Source organism: Symphalangus syndactylus, chromosome 11, assembly GCF_028878055.3.
Source record: "Symphalangus syndactylus isolate Jambi chromosome 11, NHGRI_mSymSyn1-v2.1_pri, whole genome shotgun sequence".
NCBI lineage: Eukaryota > Metazoa > Chordata > Mammalia > Primates > Hylobatidae > Symphalangus > Symphalangus syndactylus.
In genome coordinates this window covers 119613509-119638750 of record NC_072433.2, presented here as the reverse complement: position 1 = coordinate 119638750, position 25242 = coordinate 119613509, and the positions used below count along the sequence as shown (strand labels likewise).

Below are 25242 nucleotides of genomic sequence, written 5' to 3'. Positions count from 1 at the left end.
ATTCAAGTTGAATAAGGAGAGAAGTACAGGCATCAGGGAAACAACCTGTGAAAAAGCCATAGAATCAATGGATTGAAATCTCAGTGGGGTCAAAGAATTGCTGGGGTTGAGGACCACAGGAGAATTGTAGACACCATGGGGTTATTGGAGAGTGAGATGCTTAAAACTGAGATTTTGGAGGGGTGCAGTTATTGTTATTAAAAGGATTGGGCTCTAGAATAAGACCATAGAACTGAGTATCTTCTCACTGGAGGAAAGAAAAAGGGGCTGAGGGAGGCCGAGGCAGGCGGATCACTTGAGGCCAGAAGTTCAAGACCAGCCTGGCCAACAAGGTGAAACCCCGTCTTTACTAAAAATACAAAAATTAGCCTGGTGTGGTGGTGCATGCCTGTAATCCTAGCGACCCGGGAGGCTGAGGCAGGAGGATTGCTTGTATCAGGGAGGCAGAGGTTGCAGTGAGCTGAGATGGTGCCACTGCACTCCAGCCTGGGTGACAGAGCAAGACTCCACCTCAAAAAATAAAAAAGGCTAAGAGGCCAAGGAGTTGTATTAGACCATCACTTGGATATTGAAATCAGCAATGATTATTAGTAATGGGGTGACACTGAACTGGGAGCTAAACTCTTCAACAAGTAAGAGGGAATGACCAAGCTGGGGATGAAAGATAACTGCAACAAGAGTGAAATGAAGACAGCTTTTTCTTGAACACTTACACAGTATTTAGTAGGTGGCAAGCAGTTCTAAGCAGTTTGTAAATAATGTCATTCAATCTTCATAACAACCCTACAAAATATGTACCATTTTACCCACTTTTACATATAAGGAAACAGAAACAAAACAGGACAAATAACTTGCTCAAGGTCCCCAGCTAGTGAGTGGTGTGCTAGGATTTCAGCCCAGGCAGTCTGGCTCATTCTAACCTCCATCCATGCTGTGATGGCTATTCATTCCAATATGGGGAAGGGGGATATTTGGAGAATGATCTAGAAGCAGCAATGAGAAGCCAGAAAGGCACCTATCGCACCTCCAAACCCATGGGCTTCTTGGAACGAAAGCAGCCACTCTCAGAAGTGCTGCCAAGGATGCCACATACTCAGGGGGAAACCAGATTTAAAACTCGGAAGTCTGTTTTAACTTGCAAATGATACTTTTGTTTCACTGCCTATATTGATCTTGTATTGCCTTTGTTGGTCCTTGCTGCAACAACTAGCACTTTCATTCACATGTTGATAGAAGGTAACTGGCTTTAATATTTACTGAGAAATGTTTTATTTTGCAATTAAGATCACTGACTGTTCTTGATTTAGCAACAGATAACATTAAGAAAATATTCTTTGCAAAACTATGAGTTTGCTAAAGCTAGGAGATGTTGAATTTTATAAAATACAGCTGCTAGAATTTTTTCAGAATTTTTTCCCCTTCGGTTTTATTATAGTGATGATTTATCAAAGATTTTTCATTTTCTGAAATCTTACATTCTTGGGATAAAAATATCTTGGTTATTGTGGATGTTTAACATATGACTATAATTGATTTGTTCTTAATCTTACTCGTGATTACATTTAGGACCTCCCCACCACCACCACCCCAAGGATACTCTGTCTTAAGGTCCTTAGCTTTAATCACATCTGCAAAGTTTCCTTTGCCATATAAAGTAACAGTCACGGGTTCTAGAAATCAGGACCTATCTTTGGGGGCCGACCATTTAACCTAGCACAGATGCCTTAGGACCTTAGGGCTTAATTCTCTTCTGGACCCAGTTGAGAAAAACCGTCTAGGCAACATGCTCATTACAGCTACAGATGGCACAAAACCATGCCACGTGACTGAATCAAGACCTGGTATGGTCCTGGCTGACTCTAAATGACAAAACTCTACAAAGTGTAATTCAAAAGCGTGTGACTTGGTTACATTCTGTGTGGAATGGAAGGATTCAAGATGTCAGCTGGCAAGTCCAGGAAAAAGTGTGATTAGGCTTTTCTTAGAAATGGCATCTGAAGAGCAAATGGAGAGGCCTGCTCTTCCAGGTCTGGTTGGACCCTACAGGGAGCAGGCCTTGACTTTGTGAGTGAGCCTGGCTTGCCTTCCACACAGCAATGCCCACTTGGAGAGGAATCAGGATTGATGGTGAAGCCAGTATGCTACACAGGATAGACGCAGAGGAGTGTTACAGGCTTCTTCACAATGGGCAGATCAGGCCTCAAGTGGTCAGAGCTTTCCAAAGGTGGGTGTGCACAGTGGAGAATTTCCTCTCTGTAGAGAGAGCTCTGAGTCTGGATGACCATCTGGAAGGGATATGTAGGAGAAGGTGGTGGGTACTGACTTAGATGATTACTTAAGGTTCCTGTCAAACTTTGAGACCCCATTCAACTACTTCACATTTTAGTTGGGGAAACCAAGTCCCAGAGAGAGAGGTCACTGGATTTATAAAGTTAAAAGCAGAGCCAAATATACATCTCACCATTTCTGGTCATCCTCAGATATTAATACTCAGTTTTTCAAACCACATGCAAGGAAATAAATTCAGAGGTAACATTTAACTATGATAAAAAAAAAATACCAAAACCATAAATTTTCAAGGCAGTAATTATCTCCTTCTCAACAGTGCTTTGAGAAGGAGCATGCATTTGCACTGGGGAGGGAGGCACAGGGTCGAGTCTCGGCTGTACTGCTGAACCTTGAAGACTTGTCAGAGGCTGCCTGGAATGGGATGAAGAGCAGCGAATCAGAAACAGGCAATCTGTCCAATTTTCAGTGAAACAAGTTTCATGATTTTAGAACCTCTCAATATCCAAAATCCTAGACACAATGTTCCTTTGAAAGAATATATTTTCTTATTGACTAAGTTGATATCAGAAATAAGTTTCTTATTATACACTTTCTGAGGACCTACATTTCTATGGCATTTAAATCTTGGATATTTTTAATGAACATTGAATCCCAGGGAACTAACACTGCATTTCACAATCTCTGAGCACTGATCGATGTTCTTTTTAATCCTGTAGAATTTCTCCACATATTCGGAACGTCCTAAAAGCTCCACAAAATCTTCATCATGAGTGATTACCAGAAGCTGGAAGTTACGCTGCTGTGAGCGACTTTTTATTATCCTGAAACAATATATTCAGAACATATTATTAGTAAAGAGCATACCCCTTCTTTGATTTGAAAAATCACTGCAAACCTTGTCAGACACATGAACTTGTGCTGTGTGTCCTGTGTCAGGGCCCCAGCTACCCTGCAGGAAGTGGAGGGGTGGCCCCAGGCCTTCAGGCCAGCCAGGCAGGAGTCTCTTCTCCTCTCCAGACAGTAGGGACACATGGCCTGACTCCTCACTTAGGTCTGGCTTAGGGACTCACAGGAATACAAGAACTAGTTTCTTCCAGATCAGAAGTTCTCACTAAAGCGCAGGTAGGTATAAATATTTTATTGAGTTTTCCTTAATATCCAAACTGTTCAACTATAGAAGGCTTACTCCTTCGCCTGGGATTTTCCTGACCTGTTACTACTATTCTCTGGAAGAAAAATTTAAAAGTGATAAAGACAAACTACAGGTAAGGGGAATAACACTGCTTTCTTAAGAGCTGGGTCTACTTAGAATTCTGCCACCACCAGTCACTAGATGCATCATTGCTATGACACACAGGGACGTGAGTGGGTGTTCTGGGAACATTTTGCTGAGGTAACCAGCAATGTGACTGAAACCTGAAAGACTTTTTCTTTTAGCTAGCCACTTATCCCCTTCCTGGAGCTGGATGCACTGAGGTTTCAAAAGCACTCGCCCTTACTTGTGATGATGGCTGCAGAGAGGTGGCCCTGCGCTGCTCAGCTCTCCTTCCGGCCCTCTCTGCCACAAAGGGACTGTCTGGAGCCAGGAGTGCCTGAAACACCTCCTTTGACCTCAGGGAAAGTGCCTTTTTCTCTGCCAGCATAGTCCTTATGCAAGAGCTGCTTGACAACCTTGGCGTCTACACTGACCCCAGGTGAATGTGGTAAAAGGTGTGCAATTTTACCCTCACTGGATTTTACCTAATCTCGAATAAGCTTTTTGAGGAAGAGCTCTGTCATTCCTTACAGTTGTCTGACACATGTGGAAAGCTGGGGAGACAGTCCTAAACCCACTACCATTACCTGCAGATGTCTTAGCAGGGCATGCTAATTGCTGTGCATGACATGTGGGTTCCTCTGGTTGGTAGGTTTACAGGAAAACCAGGCCAGGAACCCCTCACAGTGACTCTCTCCCTGTGAACACACTTGGGGAGCTGCAGGATGTGTCTGGGGCTGCTATTCACCATCTAGTTCCTTTAGGAGGGATCTGAAAAAATTACTATCAAAAGGTAAAGCCCAGGGCCTGCCACCAACTGGCTTCCCCAAGAAGTGGGGAACACAGCTAGAGAACGTTTTCACCACAGAACTCTCTTGATCTTGAAGAACTATCACAACCTGTCCCCAAATGTGAGATACTTACTCAACCAGAGCATGTGCAAGAGATTCAATGTTTTCTCGGTCAAGATTTGTTGTTGGCTCATCCAAGGCAATGATGCCACAGTTGAGGCAGAATGTTTCAGCCAGGGCCAGGCGAATGATGAGTGAGGCTAATACCTGGAAAAAAGCCCCTATGTGAGAAGCCCAGCACAGACCTTCTCATCTCATGGCAGGCAAGCAGTCCTGACATGATCTTTTCAGCAGGGAAAAGTGGGAAACGTCACAGGTTCACTGTTACGTAAAGCACTGCCCTCCGGGAGAGCCCAGCACTGGGACCAGATTCTTATGTCCTCCAGAAGGAGAACCTGCATGATCTCAGCCCATCATTCACCACAAAACAAAATGCTCAGAACAATGCTGATGCCCTCACGTAAAAAATTACATCAGCTACAACCAACTTGAGACCAAAGGCTAGAAACAGAGACAATGCCATTTATCTGTAATTTTAATAATCCTGTAAGATTAGCAACCTTAAAAATTCTTGACCTGGCTATTTTCCTGATAATGGAATCTGTTAGAAAACTTCGACACATTTTCTAGAGCCTCTCACTTTTTCTCAGCTACTTTTTAATTTCCATATTCTTGTGTATAATTCTGAGGCTGAGAGAATAAAAAAGAAATCCTAGGTCAAAGTATCACGAGTATAGAAATGTGGTTTCAGTTAAGCTTACCTGTAGAAAATCCAAGTAACTGGAACTGTTAGGCATTTTCGTGGTTACTAGAAACCTAATACTAAAACCCTCAGACCCAACTGAAACCATCTGAGGATACAAGACACACAGAATTGAAAGAGTAGGGCTATTCTGGGAAGTATAAACTACTCTGGTGTGAGCTGTAAGTCAAGTCCCCTTTCCCCCTGAGTTTGTGGGTGGGTGCACGCACATCAGTGAGTTGGTAATTTTAGAATAGTTTATGTCTTTTCTTTAATGCCTAGGCAAGCCAGAAGACAGGGCCACAGCTTGGCCCTGTGAGGGACAGGCATTTCCTTCCTGTCTTTGAATCCAAACTGCTGTCAGCTCTACCACCACCCACTCACATGCAGAGCCCCTGGCTGGCTGCTAGAGCCTCAGCAAAAGCCAGTGTAAGGTAGGCTGGAGGCCCACCTCCATTATTTGTTCTCTCCCCTCACACCAAGGAGACAATTATTGCTAATTAATTTTCATAACTCAGAATAGCTACAAAAAATCTTTTTCCTCAAGATATTTTTGAAAGTATTTTTAATTCAAAGAGACCATGTTTCAAACTCTGTATTTTCTCATTTATAATTACCACTAAAAATCATCAAAGCAGGTAGGGATACTGATTACAGATCACAAGTTTGTCATTTTTGTAGACTATGATTTAGATAGTAATCTGCAGATGCTTTAAATTGGTATCAGCTGTCTAGGCTAACAACATAATACATATATGCATGGCATTTTTTTTTTTTTTTTTTTTTTTTGAGACGGAGTTTCGCTCTTGTTGCCCGGGCTGGAGTGCAATGGCACAATCTCGGCTCACTGCAACCTCCGCCTCCCGGGTTCAAGCAATTCTCCTGCTTCAGCCTCCCAAGTAGCTGGGATTACAGGCACATGCTACCATGCCCAGCTAATTTTTGTATTTTTAATAGAGACGGAGTTTCACCATGTTAGGCTGGTCTCGAACTCCTGACCTCAGGTGATCTGCCTGCCTCGGCCTTCCAAAGTGCTGCGATTACAGGTGTGAGCCACCACACCCAGCTGCATGGCATGTTCTTTAAGCAAAAATTGCAAACTATGAAAATGAGTTAGATAATGTGAGCATCCATTTCTATGATTTTAGAATTTTATTAGAAAAAAATCAAGGGCCTAGAGGTGTTATCAAGTGTAATCTTCTGCCTTGATCTGAAAGCAGAAAGCTCAAGGATCTGTGACATCTCTGTTACAAACCTGTGCATAGTGAAGGACCCAGCCTTGTTCCCCAAGGATGCCATATTCCTGACTCTTTAAAACTTCATTCCTCTTCCTGATTTCCAATGTAGGCTGTCCTCACAGAGCCTTACCTGAAGCCAGATGTCCTGACCCAGCAGCTAAGTGTTTGTGTATGTTGTGGTAGGGACTTAGTTCTATGAGGGGCTACTTTCTTTTTTTTTTTTTTTTTTTTTTTTTTTTTTTTGAGACGGAGTCTTGCTCTGTTGCCCAGGCTGGAGTGCAGTGGCGCTATCTCGGCTCACTGCAAGCTCCGCCTCCTGGGTTCCCGCCATTCTCCTGCCTCAGCCTCTCCGAGTAGCTGGGACTACAGGCGCCCGCCACCACGCCCGGCTAATTTTTTTGTATTTTTAGTAGAGACGGGGTTTCACCGTGGTCTCGATCTCCTGACCTCGTGATCCGCCCGCCTCGGCCTCCCAAAGTGCTGGGATTACAAGCGTGAGCCACCGCGCCCGGCCGAGGGGCTACTTTCTTAACGAGACTCCTTACTATACTGGAATGTTCATTCTGGCTTAAGTTAGAATCTGGTTTGCAATACTATTATGTCATTGATTCTGAAACATCTTATGGTTATAATTGCATTTTTTCATTCCTGCTGGCACATAAAATAGTAGTATGTCTTATAACTGATGAGACAGTGACTATTCTGATAAGGAGTGCCATGAAAACTCTAACGGGTCTTCAGCTTCTTGTTCTACATTTAGCCTATCCTGCGAGAATGCTTCAGGCCCTTCTTTTAAAAGTCTACATAATGTTGCAGGAAATGTTGGTTAGCTTCAGGAGAGTGTAATAATAGTAGCTGAGCCTGATTCATTTTATGCAGCAGCAAAGAGCTTCCCACCATTCAGGTACAGCCTTGGATGCTTCCACTGCACTGATGTTTGTTTCCCTCTTTCAGTTACTTGGGTGAGTTGGCTCCCCAAGCTTTTGAAATACCTGCCTTTTGTCCAGCACTGCATCGTCCTCGCATATCCAAGGCTGTGTCTCCCTTCAGCATCACCACTCGGTAGTTATAATTCCGCCTTTTATCAGAAGCTGATACATTTTCATCGGCATCAGACCGTATTTCTATGTATTCAATATCTGACACAAAAAGAAGAATATTTTAGAGGAACCTATGCTCTGTAGCCTTTTGTCATTTACAAACATATCAAGTAAGCCTAGGAACAACAGATGAGGCTGACATTACCAGGGGAAATCAATGGCTGGTGTGCAACCTCTTTCTCTGGCTGGGAGGATTTAGGAGCCTGGTGGTCTGGCCAGAAGCAACCCAGATGCCCCAGTTCCTCAGCCTCAACTCTGTCTTTCTTAGTTTCCGTGTTAAGAGTTTCCTCCAGGCCAGGCGCGATGGCTCACGCCTGTAAACCCAACACTTTGGGAGGCCAAGGTGGGCAGATCACCTGAGGGCAGGAGTTTGAGACCAGCCTGGCCAACATGGTGGAACCCCGTCTCTACTAAAAATACAAAAAATTAGCCAGGAGCGGCAGCGTGCACCTGTAATTCCAGCTACTACTCGGGAGGCTGAGGTGGGAGAATCACCTGAACCCGGGAGGTGGAGGTTGCAGTGAGCCAAGATCGTGCCACTGCACTCCAGCCTGGGCGACAGAGAAGAGCGAGACTACATCTGGAAAAAAAAAAAAAGAGTTTCCTCTGGATGGTTTTTCTTATCGCATTTTGGCTTATCCCTATCTACACTATGACAGAACCTATTATGTCATCAGCTAAATATAATGCCTACTGCAGTCAAATATGTAAGTCCTGTTAGGCTCTGGAACAGAAAACTTTACGTTTTCTTGCTACAAGATGTTGCCAAGATAAGAATTCTTAGAAAATCTCAAAGACGTGCTTAGAAAGGGGTCCAGGGGGGTAATGCTGGCATGATGAGAGGTCGTAAGAGGAAGAGCTGTGGAGAGGGCTTTGGAAAGAGCATTTGTGATACACCATGGTACTCACCTTGTCCACGATAGGTACTTCGCCACAGGTCACGTATAATTTTATTGATTTCTTCCATTTTCATACTGTGAAATTTCATTATTGCTCTGGAGAAAGAAGTCATTGGTACTTTATATATATATAAGATAATCATGTGTAATAGTAATATTAAAATACATAAAATATATAATATATATAAAATAGAAATATAAATAACTTCCTCAATATTTTCAATGGTAAAAGTAGAATATAATAAGAGCTAGAAAAAATAAACAGCAGCAAAACTTTGCTGCTTGGCTAATACCGAAAACTGGCAGGCTTATTTCTAGTGCTCCAGGGTTACCTTTCTCCATATTCACTCTCTGGGATACAACAAATACTCCTTTATGTAAAACGTAAATACTTAAATACTGTGAAAACTTCAGGAAACATAATTTTTTAGACTTTTTTTTTAGGCCGTGGTAACTTATTGGAGGGACTGCTTCCACTGATACTCACGGGTACACAGAAAGGCCTGCTGAATGGACGAGAGGGAGTTAAGGGGGAGAAGGTTTATGGTTAGCCAAGGGGCCTGCAGTATATGGGGAAAATAGGAGACTCTAACTGCCACCTTGTCCCTCTTCTATCACTGTTGAGGCTTACCAAAAGTCAGCTTCTTATGTTGCTTTTATTCCTCAGATCTTAGATTTTTACCAACTGGAAGCTTTGGTTCAGCGAGAATGATTTAGAAGCTTAAGCTGAACTGACATCAAAATTTTATTTTACCTTGCTATTCACAGATTCAGAAATCTTAATTCTAAATATTAACTCCCATATTTATATTCCAAATCCTAACTCTAAGCACTAAATTCCACTTAGTCCAGACATGTCCCTGTCCTCAACTCTCTTTTAAGGTAGTAGTTTCTAAACACTAAAAAGAAAGAGGAGAAATGTTTGTAAAACCAAAAGCATCCTGTCAAAACCTAACATTGTTCCCACCACAGTCACCTTTCATCAAAAAGCCCTTAGGTTCTTTGGAAGCGGGTTTATGAACTAATAAATGTTGCACCAGTGGTAAAAAGGCAAACATTACTGCGATCATCATACAAAGGATGTGAGGCGACTTACTTCCATTTGCAGGCCTCTTATCTGATGCATACAAAAAAAGAAACTGATCGTAATGCTACTGCCTCTGTAGAATCATTTCGTGATCTTCTGGTTCACCAGCAAGAGAGAAAGAAATGACTCAACATAAATACATTTTAAATATCAGATGAAGGACTGTGAAGTAGTAGAAGACTGGAAAAAACCATATTCTGCTTGTTGATGAGAAGGCAACAAGTCTCCATTTTCTACCTTATACATTTATCTCAGCCTAACATTTTATGCTCCTTTCAAAAGGAGACAAAACATCTAAGTATTTCCTAAAAACAAAACAAAACTGATGGAATGTTAGACCAATCATGTAAAGGCTGCCTTTCCATAGCGTATATATCATGATCCTGATTTTTCAAATGACATTAAAAAAAAGTGAACTTTCCATTCAAGTTAAGAATCTTCAAAAACTAACATAAGCATTCTAATGTGGAGAACAAGCTCCAGACAAGGCACGGGTGGCCAAGGCGCACACGTGCAGTCTGCCTTGGCTCCCTTATACAACATCCTGTCCCATGGCCAGGTCTGCTGAGACACAGCACTGTGGGAAAAAGATCTAGTTCAGGGAGAGGTCTCGACCCACCAAAGAGTGTGTCGGATGGAGTTGATGACTACCACTGTGGAATGGACCATTAACTCATCTTCGTATCCTCTCTGTCTACTGTGGAATTTACAGCTGTACTGTGTAAGATATGGGGATGACTAAAGTCGCTACAGTAATCTACATAAGGGAATAATGATAATAATGATTATTATTGATGACCATTTACCATATGTGAGACAAAACTATGGTAAAAATCAATTTCATTTAATCCTTACGACAATACTGGGAATTAGATACTGTTATCTCCATTTACCGTTAACAAAACTAAGATTCAATGAAATCAGTGACTTGTTCAAGATCAGAGAAAAGTGGCTAGGATATTAACAGCCCTTAAATATGATAGTTAAAATTGAAAAGGCAGTCAAAATTCCATCTTTTAAAGCCACCAGACTCAGTTTTATGAGGGAATGTTGTCAAATCTTCAAGATACACCTAGCTCCCAAGTATATAAAGTATGACACAGCAAGGAGAAACATAAGGGGAAAAAAGTACAAGGCTATTTTTCTTATGAATATAAACATTCTAAATAAAATGAAATTTAGTAGTAAGGGTAGTAAAAAGAATATATCATGACCAAGTAGTGTTTACAACAAGAAAGAAACAATAAAATTGGGGAAAATAATTCAACTATTGTAGTAACAGATTAAAAAGAAAAAAATAATTTTTCAATAGATGTCAAAAAAACATTTGATACACTATAACACTGAATTTTGATAAAATAAGTGAAAAATCGAAGAACTTTTTTTAACTGGACAAAATGACTCCCTCAGATATCCACAGCAAGCATCAAATTTAATTTAAAATGTATAGAAGTGTTCCTCCTAAAACTAAGAAGAAGAGAAAGATGCCTCTTATTATGGCTGCTCTAAAATAAGGTCCTGGAAATCCCTAACGATTCAGAGATTTCACAATTCAAATCCCTACCTAAAAAGAAATGAGAAATGAAAAAAAGAGAGAAAAGCCTGTCATTGTTTTTGCAGGTGACAGAATTGTACGCTTAGAAAATCCAAGAAAATCAACTGAAAAATTATTCAGACTAATGAGATAGACAGAGATAAATATATAAAAATGAAGTTTTATTATCTAGAGGCAAACACCAATAGGAAAGGCAATAGAAAAAAAAAAGGATCCTATTCACAGTGGCGATGAAAACCCTAAAATGCCTAGGAATAAGTCTAACAAAAGGGTATAGGAGCTAGAGGAAAAAGCTGTAAAACTTTACAATAGGATAAAAGGAAATGATTGAGTAGGAGATGCATACTAAGGAGTCCAGAATGATAGATGTGCTATTACAAAGATGTCTGTTCTCCTCAAATAATCCATAAATTAAATGCAATCCAAACAGAAACCCCAATAAAATCAAAAAATGCTTAACAGAATCCATTAGCTGACTCTAAAGTTCATATAGAAGAGATAATACAAAAGAAAAAAATAAATTTTAAAAGTTGGTGTACAAAGGAAAATCCAGAAACAAACCCAAATGCATATAGAACGTTAGTTTATAACTGCAACAGTTCAAATCAACTGGAAAGGTTTCAACAGTGTTACAAAGGATAAAAAAAATTACCCATTATCCAACCTCAAAATAAAATCCAAATGAACGAAAGGATTAAAAGCTAAAGTATTTGGGCAGCTGAGGTGGGAGGATTGCTTGAGTCCGGAGTTTGAGACCAGCCTGGGCAACATAGTGAGATCCCATCTCTACAAAAAAATTTAAAAATTAGCTGGGTGTGGTGGTGAGTGCCTGTAGTCCCAGCTACTTGGGAGGCTGAGGTGAGAGGATCACTTGAGCCAGGGAAGTTGAAGCTACAGTAAGCTGTGATCATGCCACTGCACTCCAGCCTCGGTAACAGAATAAGGCCCTGTCTGAAAAAAACAAAACAAAACAAAAGCTAAGGTAAAACAATCAGAAGAAAACATTTTGATAATTTTAGGATTGGGAAGCCTTTCTAAATGAGGAACAAAATTGAGAAGCTATAAATCAAAAGAATAAAGATCTGACTACCTAAAAATTAAAAGTTACAAAAGATACCATAAAGAAAGCTGAGGCAGCTGAGTGCGGTGGCTCACACCTGTAATCCCAACACTTTAGGAGGCCAAGGCAGGCAGATCACTTAAGGTCAGGAGTTTGAGACCAGCCTGATCAACATGGTGTAACCTTGTCTCTACTAAAAATACAAAAATTACCCAGGCGTGGTGGTGCATGCCTGTAGTCCCAGCTACTCGGGAGGCTGAGGCAGGAGAATCGCTTGAACCCGGGAGACGGAGGCGGAAGGAAGTAAGCTGAGATTGTGCCACTGCACTCCAGCCTGGGCGACAGAGCTAGACTCTGTCTCAAAAAAAAAAAAAAAACGAAAGAAAGTTGATGGACAAATGATAAACTGGGAATAGGTACTTGCAATGTATGTGAAAATAATTAACATCTAGAATCTATTAAAATGTGACAAATCAAGAAAAAGACAACCTAGTAGAAAAACTGGCAAAGAGATATGAATAGGTAATTTTTGGAGAAGAAATACAAAGAGACAACATACGAAAAGACATTTAACGTCACTAGTGAAGAGGGAAATGTAAATTAAAGTGCAAGCATTTTTTTGTGCAGCCAATAAAATGTCAGTAACAAAATCCAGACATGGAAATGGGCACTTTCATATACTACTGGTGGAAATTTTCTAAGTGTTTTTAGAAGGCAATTTGGCATTAACTAAAAAATATACATAACATCTGAGCCAGTAACTCCATTTCTAGGAAGCTGTCTTTTTGACATATCTGCTCTAGTGTGCAAAGACACACTCTGCAGCATTATCTGTAGTAGCACATATTTGAAAGCTTTCTAATATGTTCAATAGTGGTTAAATAAAGTAGATATCATGCATTTTACAGAATATGCAGCCATTAAAAAATACAAGGTACTTGAATATATGAACGTAAAAGATTATCACTACGTTAAATGGAAAAAAAACTCAGAAAAATATCTACCTTGTGATAATGCTCACAAAGAACAAAAAAGATGTATTTGGGTGTACTACGTGCAAAGCCATTGTGAGGGAAATGAAAATATGTCACCTACGTAATAATTCTTAAGGGCCGAATCAAAGTTAGACATTGTCATGGAAATGAGCCTAAGTCTACCTTGAAGTGTGTTCTGTGGTTTGCAGTTATGGAGTGTGGGGAAGCCCAAATATCTGTAATACAAGGCTGAATGGCTTTAGTTGTATAAGTGGTACAAAATATTATTAAGTACAAAGGTAGGAAAAAAAATCACATATGTTTGGGAAGGGCTTAATCAACGTAACATTCCAAGGATGGGAGATAGCACAGGAAAATATGGGACATATTAAGGGAACAAAATTGTTTGGTTAGAACACACTTGGTAGTAGGAATTGAAATGGGAAAGCCCAGGTATGGAAGTCTTTCCTAAAATTAGAAGGGAATAGGGACCACCAGCTTTAGGAAAATTAAGCTGGCAGAAGTATAATGGGTGGAGGTGGGGGTGGGAAGGACGGTAAGAGATAAGAGGTGGGAAAGCTACCACAGTAATAGATGAGAGTTACTTAGGCTGAAGCCATGGAAAGAAAGCAGCTCTGGGCTGGGTGCGGTGGCTCACACCTGCAATCCCAGCACTTTGGGAGGCTAAGGTGGGAGGATCGCTTGATCCCAGGAAGTCGAGGCTGCAGTGAGCTGTGATCACAGCATTGCACTCCAGCCTGGGTGACAGAGTGAGATCCTGTACAAGAACCCTATATGAGATATTGAATGACATATAGTGGCCCAATTAACTTAACACACTTTTGTCACTTGGACTTTACAGGCATTTAACATCAAATAACTTACAGAATGATCCTGAAAGTCCATGACTGTCTGCTGAGGCAAAGATTTGAATTTCATGGGCTGCAAACTGTTATGGTCAAGTAGTCATCTGGCTAGTGTATCAGCTCCACCACCTGCCTGGTGTATGCCCATCTCTCAGTTAAATGCATATACTAACTCATGTGAAGTAGTATGATTTCTTTGTGAAAACTGGTTGTTAAAGTGAGAGGCCGGGTGAGGTAATCACGCCTGTAATCCCAGCACTTTGGGAGGCCAAGGTGGGTAAATCACTTGAGGTCAGACGTTAAGAGACCACCCTGGCCAACATGGTAAAACTCCATCTCTACTAAAAATACAAAAATTAGCCGGTGTGGTGGTGGGCACCTGTAATCCCAGCTATTTGGGAGGCTGAGGCAGGAGGAGTGCTTGAACCTGGGAGGTGGAGGTTACAGTGAGCTGAGTTTGCAAGACTGCACTCCAACCTGGGTGACAGAGCCAGACTCTGTCTAAAAAAAAAAAAAAAAAAAAAAAAAAGAGACTCTCTAAAAGCTCAGAAAATAATGATTTATAAATTACTTTAATCTGATATTTAAATACTCATTAAGAGTCTGAAAGATTTCATTAAAAATTTCAGTAAGAATCGATTGCATTTTATGAGGAAAAATGATGGCTTTAATGGCATTTATATTTCTGGTAATCCATGAAAGTCTTAACAAGCTTGTCCAGCCTGCCTTATTTTGTTGTTCTGTTTTGTTCTAGGCTTTTAGCAGACTGAAGCCATGGTTTTTAGTTTTGTCTCTAGTGATAAGCAGAAAAGAGGGATGAGGAAGAGGCTTTACTGGCCCAACCAGAAACAGAAGCTAAGAACCCATGACTGGATTCTCTCCCTTGGACACCCCATAGACCAATATCTCACCTTCCGGGAGAGGACGCTTCCAGCTCTTGCTTCTTTAAACCTATTAACTTAGTTTTCTTTAGCTAGACTCCCAAACATCAGCTTTTACAATTCAGCTTATGGTTCAATCACTATGGCAAGATAAACATTTGTTTAGGTGTGAAACACCACTGGCTATCTTTGGGTTTTGTAATCTACCCTCTTGAGGTTGCAGGAGCTACTGTGAAATCTTACTGCATCCATGGTCATGAGGGAGATGGTGACTATAAGGTGAGCCCTGAATAAAGCCCTCGTCTGAAGCTCCCCTTGAATGCAGGGACCCAGGCTCTGAAGAGCCTCACAGAAAGCTGGCTACCTTGGATGCAAAACTGTAAAGGTTACGTGTTTACAACGAGTCTTAAAAGCAGCATGACCTGGCCAGGTGCGATGGCTCACGCCTGTAATCCCAGCACTTTTTGGGAGGCCGAGGCGGGTGGATCACGAGGTCAAGAGATCCAGACCATCCTGGCCAATATGGTGAAACCCCGTCTCTACTAAAAATACAAAAAATTAGCCGGGTGTGATGGCAGGCGCCTGTAATCCCAGCTACTTGGGAGGCCGAGGCAGGAGAATCGCTTGAATCCGGGAGGTGGAGATTGCAGTGAGCTGAGATCGCGCCATTGGAGTCCAGCCTGGGCAAAAAGAGCGAAACTCTGTCTCAAAAAAAAAGAGAAGTATGACCTAATATGCAACCTTCCACATCTGGGGAAAAATGAGAGTAGAACATTTTAGGCATGGGGTAGAACACCATATCTTGAGTGATATATTCTAAAATCATTTAAATTGGTATATTGTATTAGTATGGGGTAATACATTCCAAATGATGGATAATTTCCCCCTTTTCATCTATGTGTCTCTGACCATTGGCAATGCTTATACTTAGTGATGTTTTTAGATGATTACTAATAACAGATGGTAATCAGCTTTTCTTGAAAATGCACTGCTGATTTCCTGTGTTACCTTAAATAGACAGCTGAACGCAACAATTACAGTGACTGCATGCTCTAAGACGTGAAAGAATGACGGAAATTTTGTACCTTACTTTCTTCTGGGTGAGAAGGCAAATTTAGGGCTCACCGTATAAATCTTGAGAAGGCCACTGTTTGCAAGCATAAGCCCACAAAGTCTCAATTTTGGGGAAATTTGTATCACTTCTTTTCTTTTTATTTAGAAGAATCCATCTGAGTACCAGGTAAGAGAACTCAGTAAACAGCCTGGCTTTGTTCCTTAACAAGCCTAAATTGCTAGAAAGCACTCCTGTACCTCTCCACCCCCGCCTGGCTCCACCAAGCTCCCTCATAGGTCCTCACTCTGCTCAGCATGCCTCTGTGACTGAGGCACTTTTCTCTGCTGAAAAGCCCTTCCTTCTTATCCCAGGCCCAGGGCAAAAACAGACTATGGAGCACCTACCCAGGTCTCCATCAGACAGACTGTCAGCAGTTTCGAGGAGGGACAGGGAAAGATAATCCTGTTTTCCCAGAGCCTGACAAGAAAGTGGCAGAGCAAGGGTTGTTGAATTTTTAATTTTTTCTCCTATAGCCTAATCTTGGAAGTGAAGGGAATTCTTATTCCTGCTGTCACTGGTTCTCAGGGTATGCAGAGATAGCTGGAGGGCTCCTCCGTATGGTTTTCTATTCAGTGAATACATATGAAACCCCAGGTCTGCAGGTCAGTGGGCTGTAAGTAAGAGAAGAGCTGACCTTGCAGCAAAATACTTACAATTAAAATTGAAAACAAAACCAATCTGCCTATTTAACTTCGTCCCTGGTCCACTCTAACCATTGCCCCATTTTTCTTGCTCCCCATCACAGGAGAAGTTGTCATAAGAATTATCTATATTCGCTGTCTCCCTTTCTTTTTCTTTTTTTTTTCTGAGACAGAGTTTTGCTCTTGTTGCCCAGGCTGGAGTACAATGGCACGATCTTCGCTCACTGCAACCTCCGCCTCCCGGGTTCAGGCAATTCTCCTGCCTCAGTCTCCTGAATAGCTGGGATTACAGGCTAGGCACCACCACGCCCAGCTAATTTTTGTATTTTTAGTAGAGATGTGATTTCACCATGTTGGTCAGGCTGGTCTCAAACTCCTGACTTCAGGTGATCCACCCGCCCTGGCCTCCCAAAGTGCTGGGATTACAGGTGTGAGCCACTGCGCCTGGCGGCTGTCTCCATTCCTTACTACCCATTCTCTCCCCACCCAACTTGACCAGGCTTCAGTTCCAACTGTGCCACTGACTGCTCCTCAGTCATTAACAACTTCCATTTTGTCAAATTTGACTCCAAACAGCATTAGGTTCTTGATATATTTGCTTCACTTAGTTTTCAAGATACCACATCTTTTAAAATCTTTTCCCACATCGCCAGCTGCTTATTTACTGGATTTGCAAACATAACTAGTGGTGGGACTTTTCCCTTCTCCCTCTATGCTCATTCCACATGTGATCTCATCTCATGGGTTAAATGCCGTGGATATGCTGATGACTCCTCAGTGTACACCTTTCCCTTGAACTCTAGGCTGGAGGTTATATATCCAACTGCCTGCTTGACAGCTCTGCTTAGATATCTACAGGCACTTCAAACTTAAAGTGTACAAAACGGAACTACTGATTTTCTCTCCCCAGTCCCACCCATTTTAAGCAATGGCAACCTGTTCCCCCAATATCCTGTTGTTCAAGTAAAAATATGTAGGAGCATGGTTATTTTACTTTCCCTCCCTTATACTCAATTCAGAAGCAAGGCCTGTCAATTCTCTCTCCAGAACAAATCCCAAGTCTATCGCTTCTCTCCATTTTCACTGCTACCACCTCATCTAGCCCACCACCATCTCTTGGTTACTACAAGTCTCCTCATCAGTCTCTTTGCTTTTACTCTTGCCCTTTACAATCCATTCTCCACACAAAGCAGCCAGTGCAATTTCTTCCAACTAGAAATCAGATTATATTACTTCCCTGCTTCAAACCCTCCAGTGACTGCCCAATGCAGTTAGAATGAAATAAAACTGTTTACCACGGCTACAAGGCATGACATACTCTGGGAATGGTCTATCTCTGACTATATTCCAGCCATGCTTGCCTTCTTCCTGGTCCTTGAACACTTTCTGTTCGTACTGGTCTTGGCTGCTGCATTAACTATTCTACCTGGAATGCCTGCACCCCATTTTTTGCATATCTTGCTCCCTTCTCATCAATCAGGTCCCAGCTTAAAGGCCCATCTGTTATGCTCACATTGTTCATTTTCACTGTAATACCTACCACTACTACCCATTTTGTTATTAATTTATTTCTTAATTTTGTTTCTTCATCCTTATATACTTAGTATCTAGAACAGTATCAAGCATTTATGTACTCAAATTTTTATTGAACAAAATCCTAATATACAACTATGTATTATGTACACAAGCACCTCACTGAAGAGTTACAAAATATATAGAAATAAGTTATGGTTCTAAACCAGGAAGTATAAGTAACAGTTAAAATGCTTTTATATAAATACTAGTTTTTTAACGGTTATAAAAAAAGGTCATGCCCATAATCCCAGCACTTTGGGAGGATGAGGAGGGTGGATCACTTGAGGCCAGGAGTTCAAAACCAGCCTGGTCATCATGGCGAAACCTCGTCTCTACTAAAAATACAAAAATTAGCCTGGTGTGGTAGCACATGCCTGTAATCCCAGCTACTTAGAAGGCTGAGGCACGAGAATTGCTTGAACCCAGGAGGCAGAGGTTACAGTGAGCAGAGATCATGCCACTGCACTCCAGCCTGAGAGAGCTGAGAGAACCAGCGAGACTCCGTCTCCAGAAAAAAAAAAAAAGCAGGGGGCCACTATGGTAGCAGCATGTCACAGTGGTTCTGATATCTAATTTTATCTCTACCATTTACCTGGGTAATCCTGGGTAGGCTGCTTAATCTCTCAGATAAATACTTGCCCTTTAAAACAGAGTTAGATACAATAATTAAATTGATTATGCTATCATGTAGTATTCGATTGCTATTGTCTTCTATGCACAGCCCTCAACCTCAAAGAATGTTTAAATAGGAACAGAAACCTACATTTTCTTAATGAATTTAGTTCTTTAGTGCTATTAAAAGAATAGAGAATTTAAGAACTTACATTAAAGAATGAAACATGACAAAGAAAGCTGGACTAAATCGCCTCGAGCTTTTCTGACTACTGAAGAACAGTATAGATTTTTAAAAATTCTATATTTTAGATGAGGAAATGGAAACTCAGAGTGTCTAAATAATTTGCTAAATATCTTCAGTCAGGACTCAAAATCACCACTATGGAGAATAGTATGGAGGTTCCTAAAAAAACTAAAGACGGAAGTACAATATGATTCTGCAATCCCACTTACTGGATATTTACACAAAGGAAAAGAAATCATCAGGTTGAGGAGATATCTGCACTCCCATATTTATTGCAGCACTATTCATAATACCTAAGATTTGGAAGCAACCTGAGTGTCCATCAACAGATAAATGGATAAAGAAAATGTGGTTCCTGCCGGGCACGGTGGCTCACGTCTAATCCCAGCACTTTGGGAAGCTGAGGCGGGTGGATCATTTGAGGTCAGGAGTTCGAGATCAACATGGCCTACATGGCAAAACCCTGTTTCTACTAAAAATACAAAAATTAGCCAGGTGTGGTGGCAGGAGCCTGTAATTCCAGCTACTCAGAGGCTAAGGAGGAGGTTGCAGTGAGCTGAAATCAAACCACTGCACTCCAGCCTGGGAGACAGAGACTCCGTCTCAAAAAAAAAAAAAAAAAAAAAAAAGTTGTTCATATACACAGTGGAGTGCTATTCAGCCATAACATAAAATGAGATCCTATCATCTGGAATAACATGGATGGAACCGAAGGACATTATGTTAAGTGAAATAAGCCAGGCACAGAAAGACAAACTTTGCATGTTCTCATTCATTTGTGGGAGTGAAAAATTAAAACAATTGAACTCATGGAGATAGTGGAGATGATAGTTACCAGAGACTAGGAAGGGCAGTGGAGATGGTTAATGAGTACAAAAATACAGTAAGAATAAGATCTAGTATATGACAGCACAACAGAGTGACTACAGTCAGCGATTTATTGTACATTTAAAGATAACTAAAATAGTATAATTGGAATGTCTGTAACAAAAGGAAGGATAAATGCTTGAGGTGATGGAAACCTCATTTACCCTGATGTGATTATTATGCATTGTATGCCTGCATCAAAATATCTCATGTACCACATAAATATACCTGCTATATAGCCATAAAAAATAAGAATAAAACTTTTTTTAAAAAAAGAATTCAAAATCTGGACATGTGTAGTGTTCAGAGACAGCACTTTTAACCATGTATTATGGACTTCCGAGGCTTTTTAAAAAAGGTAAAACTTACCACGTTGGACTTTTATACAAAGTCCAATGTCTTGCTTTTAATACCCATTTTTATTTTTTCATCACAACCAACTTATCTTATTCCAAACAGAAGTTTTGGTGTTTTTCTTTTTTGAATTTTTTTTTTTTTTTTTGAGACAGGGTTTCTTTCTGTCACCCAGGCTGGAGTGCACTGGCTATCTTGGCTCACTGCAACCCACCACGGCCTTCTGAGTAGCTGGGATTACAGGTGTGTGCTACCATGCCCAGATAATTTTTATATTTTTTTGTAGTGATGGGGTTTCGCCATGTTGCCCAGGTTGGTCTCAAACTCCTGGACTTAAGCAATCCACCCGCTTTGGACTCCCGAAGTGCTAGGATTACAGGCGTAAGCCACTATGCCTGGCAAAATAGGTTTTTACCGACAAAAATCTGTTTTGACTTGTGTCTCTTCAAATAAACTATAATATCCTTGCTAGAAGTTACTGGATCTCCTATACCTTAATGCTCAATGAATGTTTGATAAATCTATTGGATACACAGCATCTGTTGCTAAAGAACTAAGAAAAACTAAAAAGTCCCCTAAAGGCATAAATGAGGTAGCTGAGAAGACTAAAAAGAATTATTAAAGGCAGAAAAATAAAAAACAAAAAACAAATATATGTATGTGTAGTCTACTGGGCAGTAATTCCTTAAGTTTTGCTTATGTTCTTGTTTCAGCACCTTAAATCCCAAGACTAACCACTTCAAACTGTTGGATCTAATATCTAGGAGAGACGGCAACATTCAAAGAGGTTAAAAAACAAAAGTTCTCATTTGGTGCAGGCATACAATTCTATGAGCCATTTTGGATCCAGGGAGCATTGTAATGTTAACCTACTCACAATGAAATGGGACAAAAGATATATCCATGGAATACTCTCAAAAAATTGTTTTAAAAGTTAAACTTAATCTAACAAAAATCTTAGTATAATTCATTTTTAAAAAATAACGTTAATTGGCTCACACCAATATTTCACAGTAAATGGATCTAATTTGTCTTACATGATTACATACTTCCTAAAACTTGTATATGCCAAAAATATGCCTAGGGAATTCTGGGACCACCTTTGTTATCAACACTAACTAAAAAAGTCCTCATACTGAAACCAGAGTTCTGCTGTCTTCCTGAGCCCTGTGGTCTGAATGCCATTGCTCAGGTTGGTCTGCTGACTATGCTGTATCTGACCAGAAGTCTTATAAGAGAAGAGAAGCTCTCTGTGTAACTCTCTTAGTGCTAAGGAAGATATTTGCCATTCCGGAAAAAACAACCACCACCAAAATCTAAGGTAAGTAATAATTCTCCTGCCACAAGTGAACAGAACTGCTAGATAGATTTATAACAAAACTTATTTTAAATTCATAGTTGAGCTCACAAGAAAGAAAGGGAAATCCCTACATAACAGAAACGAAGATAGAAGTGAAAACCAGACCAGTCAGTATGTAACCTGAGAGACAAACTAAACTTGGGGTTATTATTACTGTTATTGTTATTTTTGAGACAGAGTCTCGTTCTGTTGCCCAGGCTGGAGTGCAGTGGTGCAATCTTGGCTCACTGCAACCTCTACTTCCCAGTTCAAGCGATTCTCCTGCCTCAGCCTCCTGAGTAGCTGGGATTACAGGTGTGCACCAATACACCCAGCTAATTTTTGTATTTTTTTAGTAGAGACGGGGTTTCACCATGTTGGCCAGGCTGGTCTTGAACTCCTCACCTCAAGTGATCTGCCCACCTCGGTCTCCCAAAGTGCTGGGCTTACAGGTGTGAGCCACCATGCCCAGCCACGAACTTGGGGTTATTATTTTTATAACCTAGGGATTGGTTCTTATCATCCAGGACAGAAGATGAAGGATAGGACCCAAGTAAGGAAGAAGATTGGAAGTGACTCCCAACACAAAAAAATGAGACTCTTCAAGAGCTATAACATCCATCCTCAATGAAAGAGTGGAAAATTTATAAGTTGAAAATTCAAAGTCTTGGGCAAATGCTTTATATAGTTTTGAGGTTCAAAGTTATGCTACCAGTGAGTATAGTCTAGGAACCTACCAACTAAGAAATTAACAAAAACCCTATATGCAGGCCAATGTTTTCTCTGGAGCTCTTAGTTAATATAAAACCAAAATTTCTGTGTAGATGGACATCTACAAGGAAAGGTCACAAGGGAGTCTCATAGAAAAAACAACACTACTAAAGATAAGCACACAATTAAATGTTAATAAAACACAGAAACTTCACTAGGGGATAGAATCAACATACAAAACAGCGGAAGCAGACTCCTCAAAATGTGAAATTAAGAAATTATAATCTGAAAGAATATAAAATATGTATAGTTAAAATGAGTAAAGACACATTCAAGAAGGAATCAAAATACTAAGGAAGAAAATACATCATAAGCCTGGCGCAGTGGCTCACATCTATAATCCTAGCACTTTGGGAGGCCTAGGTATAAAATCTGTATAAAATGAGTAAAGACACATTCAAGAAGGAATCAAAATACAAAGGAAGAAAATACATCATAGGCCTGGCGCAGTGGCTCGCATCTGTAATCCTAGCATCTTGGGAGACCTAGGCGGGAGGATCAAGACCAAGTTCAAGACCAGCTGGGGCAACATGACGAAACCCCATCTGTAATAAAAATACGAAAATTAGCCAAGTGGTGACATGCATCTGTAATTCCAGCTATTCAGGAGGCTGAGGAATGAGAACTGCTTGAACTCAGGAGGTGGAGGCTGCAGTGAGCCGAGATCATGCCACTGTACTCTAGCCTGGGCGACAGAGCCAGACTCTGTTTAAAAAAAAAAAAAAAAAAAATTATAAAAAAACCATGTGAGTTTCTGAAAAAGAACAAAATAGAACTTATAGAAAAAAATGGAGGGAAAAAAAAACAATGACAACTCAACAGGCAGTATAAGTAGCAGCTAAATAATTTATGAACTACAAGATATTTACCCAGAGCCCAGTATATGCAAGAGAGGTTAAGCAATGTAGAGGAAAGAGGAGGTTATGTCTAATAAAAAGTGAAGAAGGGGAAAATAGAAGTGGAGAAAGAATAATATTTGAAGAGATAATGTATGAAAAATCTCCAAAATTGATGGAAGATATCAATCCTCAGATCAAAAAGCACAACTTATGAGCAGAAGAACTAAAGCTGAGTCTAGACACACTATTATAAAAATACAGAACACTGAAGACAAAGGGAAAAATCCTAAGAGAACCAGGGGAAAAAGGCAGATTACTTTTAAAGGAATAATTAAAATGATTTCTCAACTGTAACCACAGAGGCCAACAAAAAATGAAATATTTTCAAAGTGCCAAGAGAACCAAACTGTCAATCTAGAACTCTGTGCTCAGCTAAACTATCAAATTAAGGGGAAAAACTTCTCAAAGACTGATAGTTTACCACTAACAGTCATTCACTGAAAAAACTATTGAAGAATATACTCCAAAAAAAGAAAACTGAACCTAAAGAAGGGAGGAGTGGGATTTAAAAAGCAAGAATGAACAAAGAAATTGGTAAACATGTGGGCTTATGAAACCACCACAATAATTATTACTCATTTGTGATGATTTAAAAACAAGGTAAAACTAAAATATTAGACAAAAGAAATAATGCAGATGAGAGAAGATAATTAGTATTCAGGAAGAAGATAAAACAATTCACATTAAAGCTATGGTTTTTAAACTTTGATGTGCATCAGAATCACCCAAAATGCTTGTCAAAAATAGACTGCTGGGCCCTACCTCTCAAATTTTTGATCCAGGTCTGGGGTAGAGGCTGAGAGGCATTCCTAACATGTTCCAAGGTGATACTGATAATGGTGCTCCAGGACCACTTTGAGAACTCATGCATATGATTTTAAGTCAAATAAGTATGTTAAAAATTAAAAAGTAAATACTCAAATAACTAAAGTAGAATACAACCAATCCTTGAACACAGGTTTGAACTGTGTGGGTCTATGTTTACGTAGATTTTCTTCCACCTCTGCCATCCGAGACAGCAAGACTGACCCCTCCTCTTCTTCCTCCTCTTCAATGTGAAGAGGACAAGGATGAAGACCTTTATGATGATTCATTTCCACTTAACAGAAAATATATTTTCACTTATAATTTTCTTTTCTTCTCTCCAGTTTACTTTATTGTAAAAGAATACAGCATATAATACACATAACATACAAAATATATGTTAATCAACTGTTTCTGTTATCAGAAAGGCTTCCAGTCAACAGTAGGCTATTAGTAGTTAAGTTCTGAGGGAATCAAAAGTTACATGTGGATTTCTGACTGTGTGGGGGCTTACTGTCCCTAATCCCCATGTTATGTGGTCAACTGGATAACCCAAAGAAGGGAAAAAGGAGGAGTCAAGAAAAATAAATCCATCTCAAAAAGGCAGCAAAGGAAAAAAAGATGGCAGAAATAAATCTAACTCAATTGAGTAATCACAATGAATATGAAAGGCCTAAATTCACTGGTTAAAAGACAGACATACACTGGATAAAGAAAATTCTGCTATATGTAATTAAGATGGTGTGAGAAATGGCACAGAGATAGACAAAGTGACCAATTAAGTAGAACAGAGAACCCAGGCCAACCCAGGCACATAGGGAATTCTGATATATGACAGAAATGACACTGCAGGTCACTGAAAGAAGGATAGTCTATCAATAAATAGAGCCAAGACAACCAGTTATTCATAACAGAAAAAATTCAACTTAAACACTTAAATGTACTTACATGTGAAAGGCAAAATTTAAAACTTTTAGACAAAAATATAGAAGTAGGCGCGGTAGCTCACGCCTGTAATCCCAGCACTTTGGGAGGCCGATACAGGCGGATCACGAGGTCAGGAGAACGAGACCATCCTGGCTAACACAGTGAAACCCCATCTCTACTAAAAATGCAATAAAATTAGCCTGGCATAGTGGCGGGTGCCTCTAGTCCCAGCTACTCGGGAGGCTGACACAGGAGAATGGCGTGAACCTGGGAGGCAGAGCTTGCAGTGAGCCGA

At 40.4% G+C, this 25242-nt stretch overlaps 1 protein-coding gene and 1 long non-coding RNA gene across 8 annotated transcripts in view; one reads left to right on the top strand and one right to left on the bottom strand.

Annotated features, from left to right (window-relative positions):
- Positions 1 to 1245: 1245 nt before the first annotated feature.
- The window catches only part of RAD50 (RAD50 double strand break repair protein), a 97326-nt gene continuing 73329 nt past the window's right edge, over positions 1246 to 25242 (bottom strand). For 3 of the 7 annotated variants that reach the window (XM_063612407.1, XM_055299441.2, XM_063612406.1), the window contains exons 22-25: positions 8385 to 8470; positions 7372 to 7514; positions 4469 to 4602; positions 1399 to 3110 (exon numbers count right to left, since the gene is read on the bottom strand). In XM_063612407.1, coding sequence (XP_063468477.1) covers positions 2924 to 3110; positions 4469 to 4602; positions 7372 to 7514; positions 8385 to 8470 — 550 coding nt within the window. In that variant the 3' untranslated portion in view covers positions 1399 to 2923. Of the gene's footprint in view, positions 4603 to 7367; positions 7515 to 8384; positions 8471 to 25242 lie in introns of all 7 variants that reach the window. The other 4 variants (XR_010114322.1, XR_010114323.1, XM_063612404.1 and 1 more) reach the window with 3 other exon arrangements.
- Positions 3469 to 7454, top strand: LOC129493359 (uncharacterized). Its single transcript, XR_008661119.2, has 3 exons — positions 3469 to 3554; positions 5420 to 5571; positions 7330 to 7454. It is a non-coding gene; the product is annotated as an uncharacterized lncRNA (long non-coding RNA).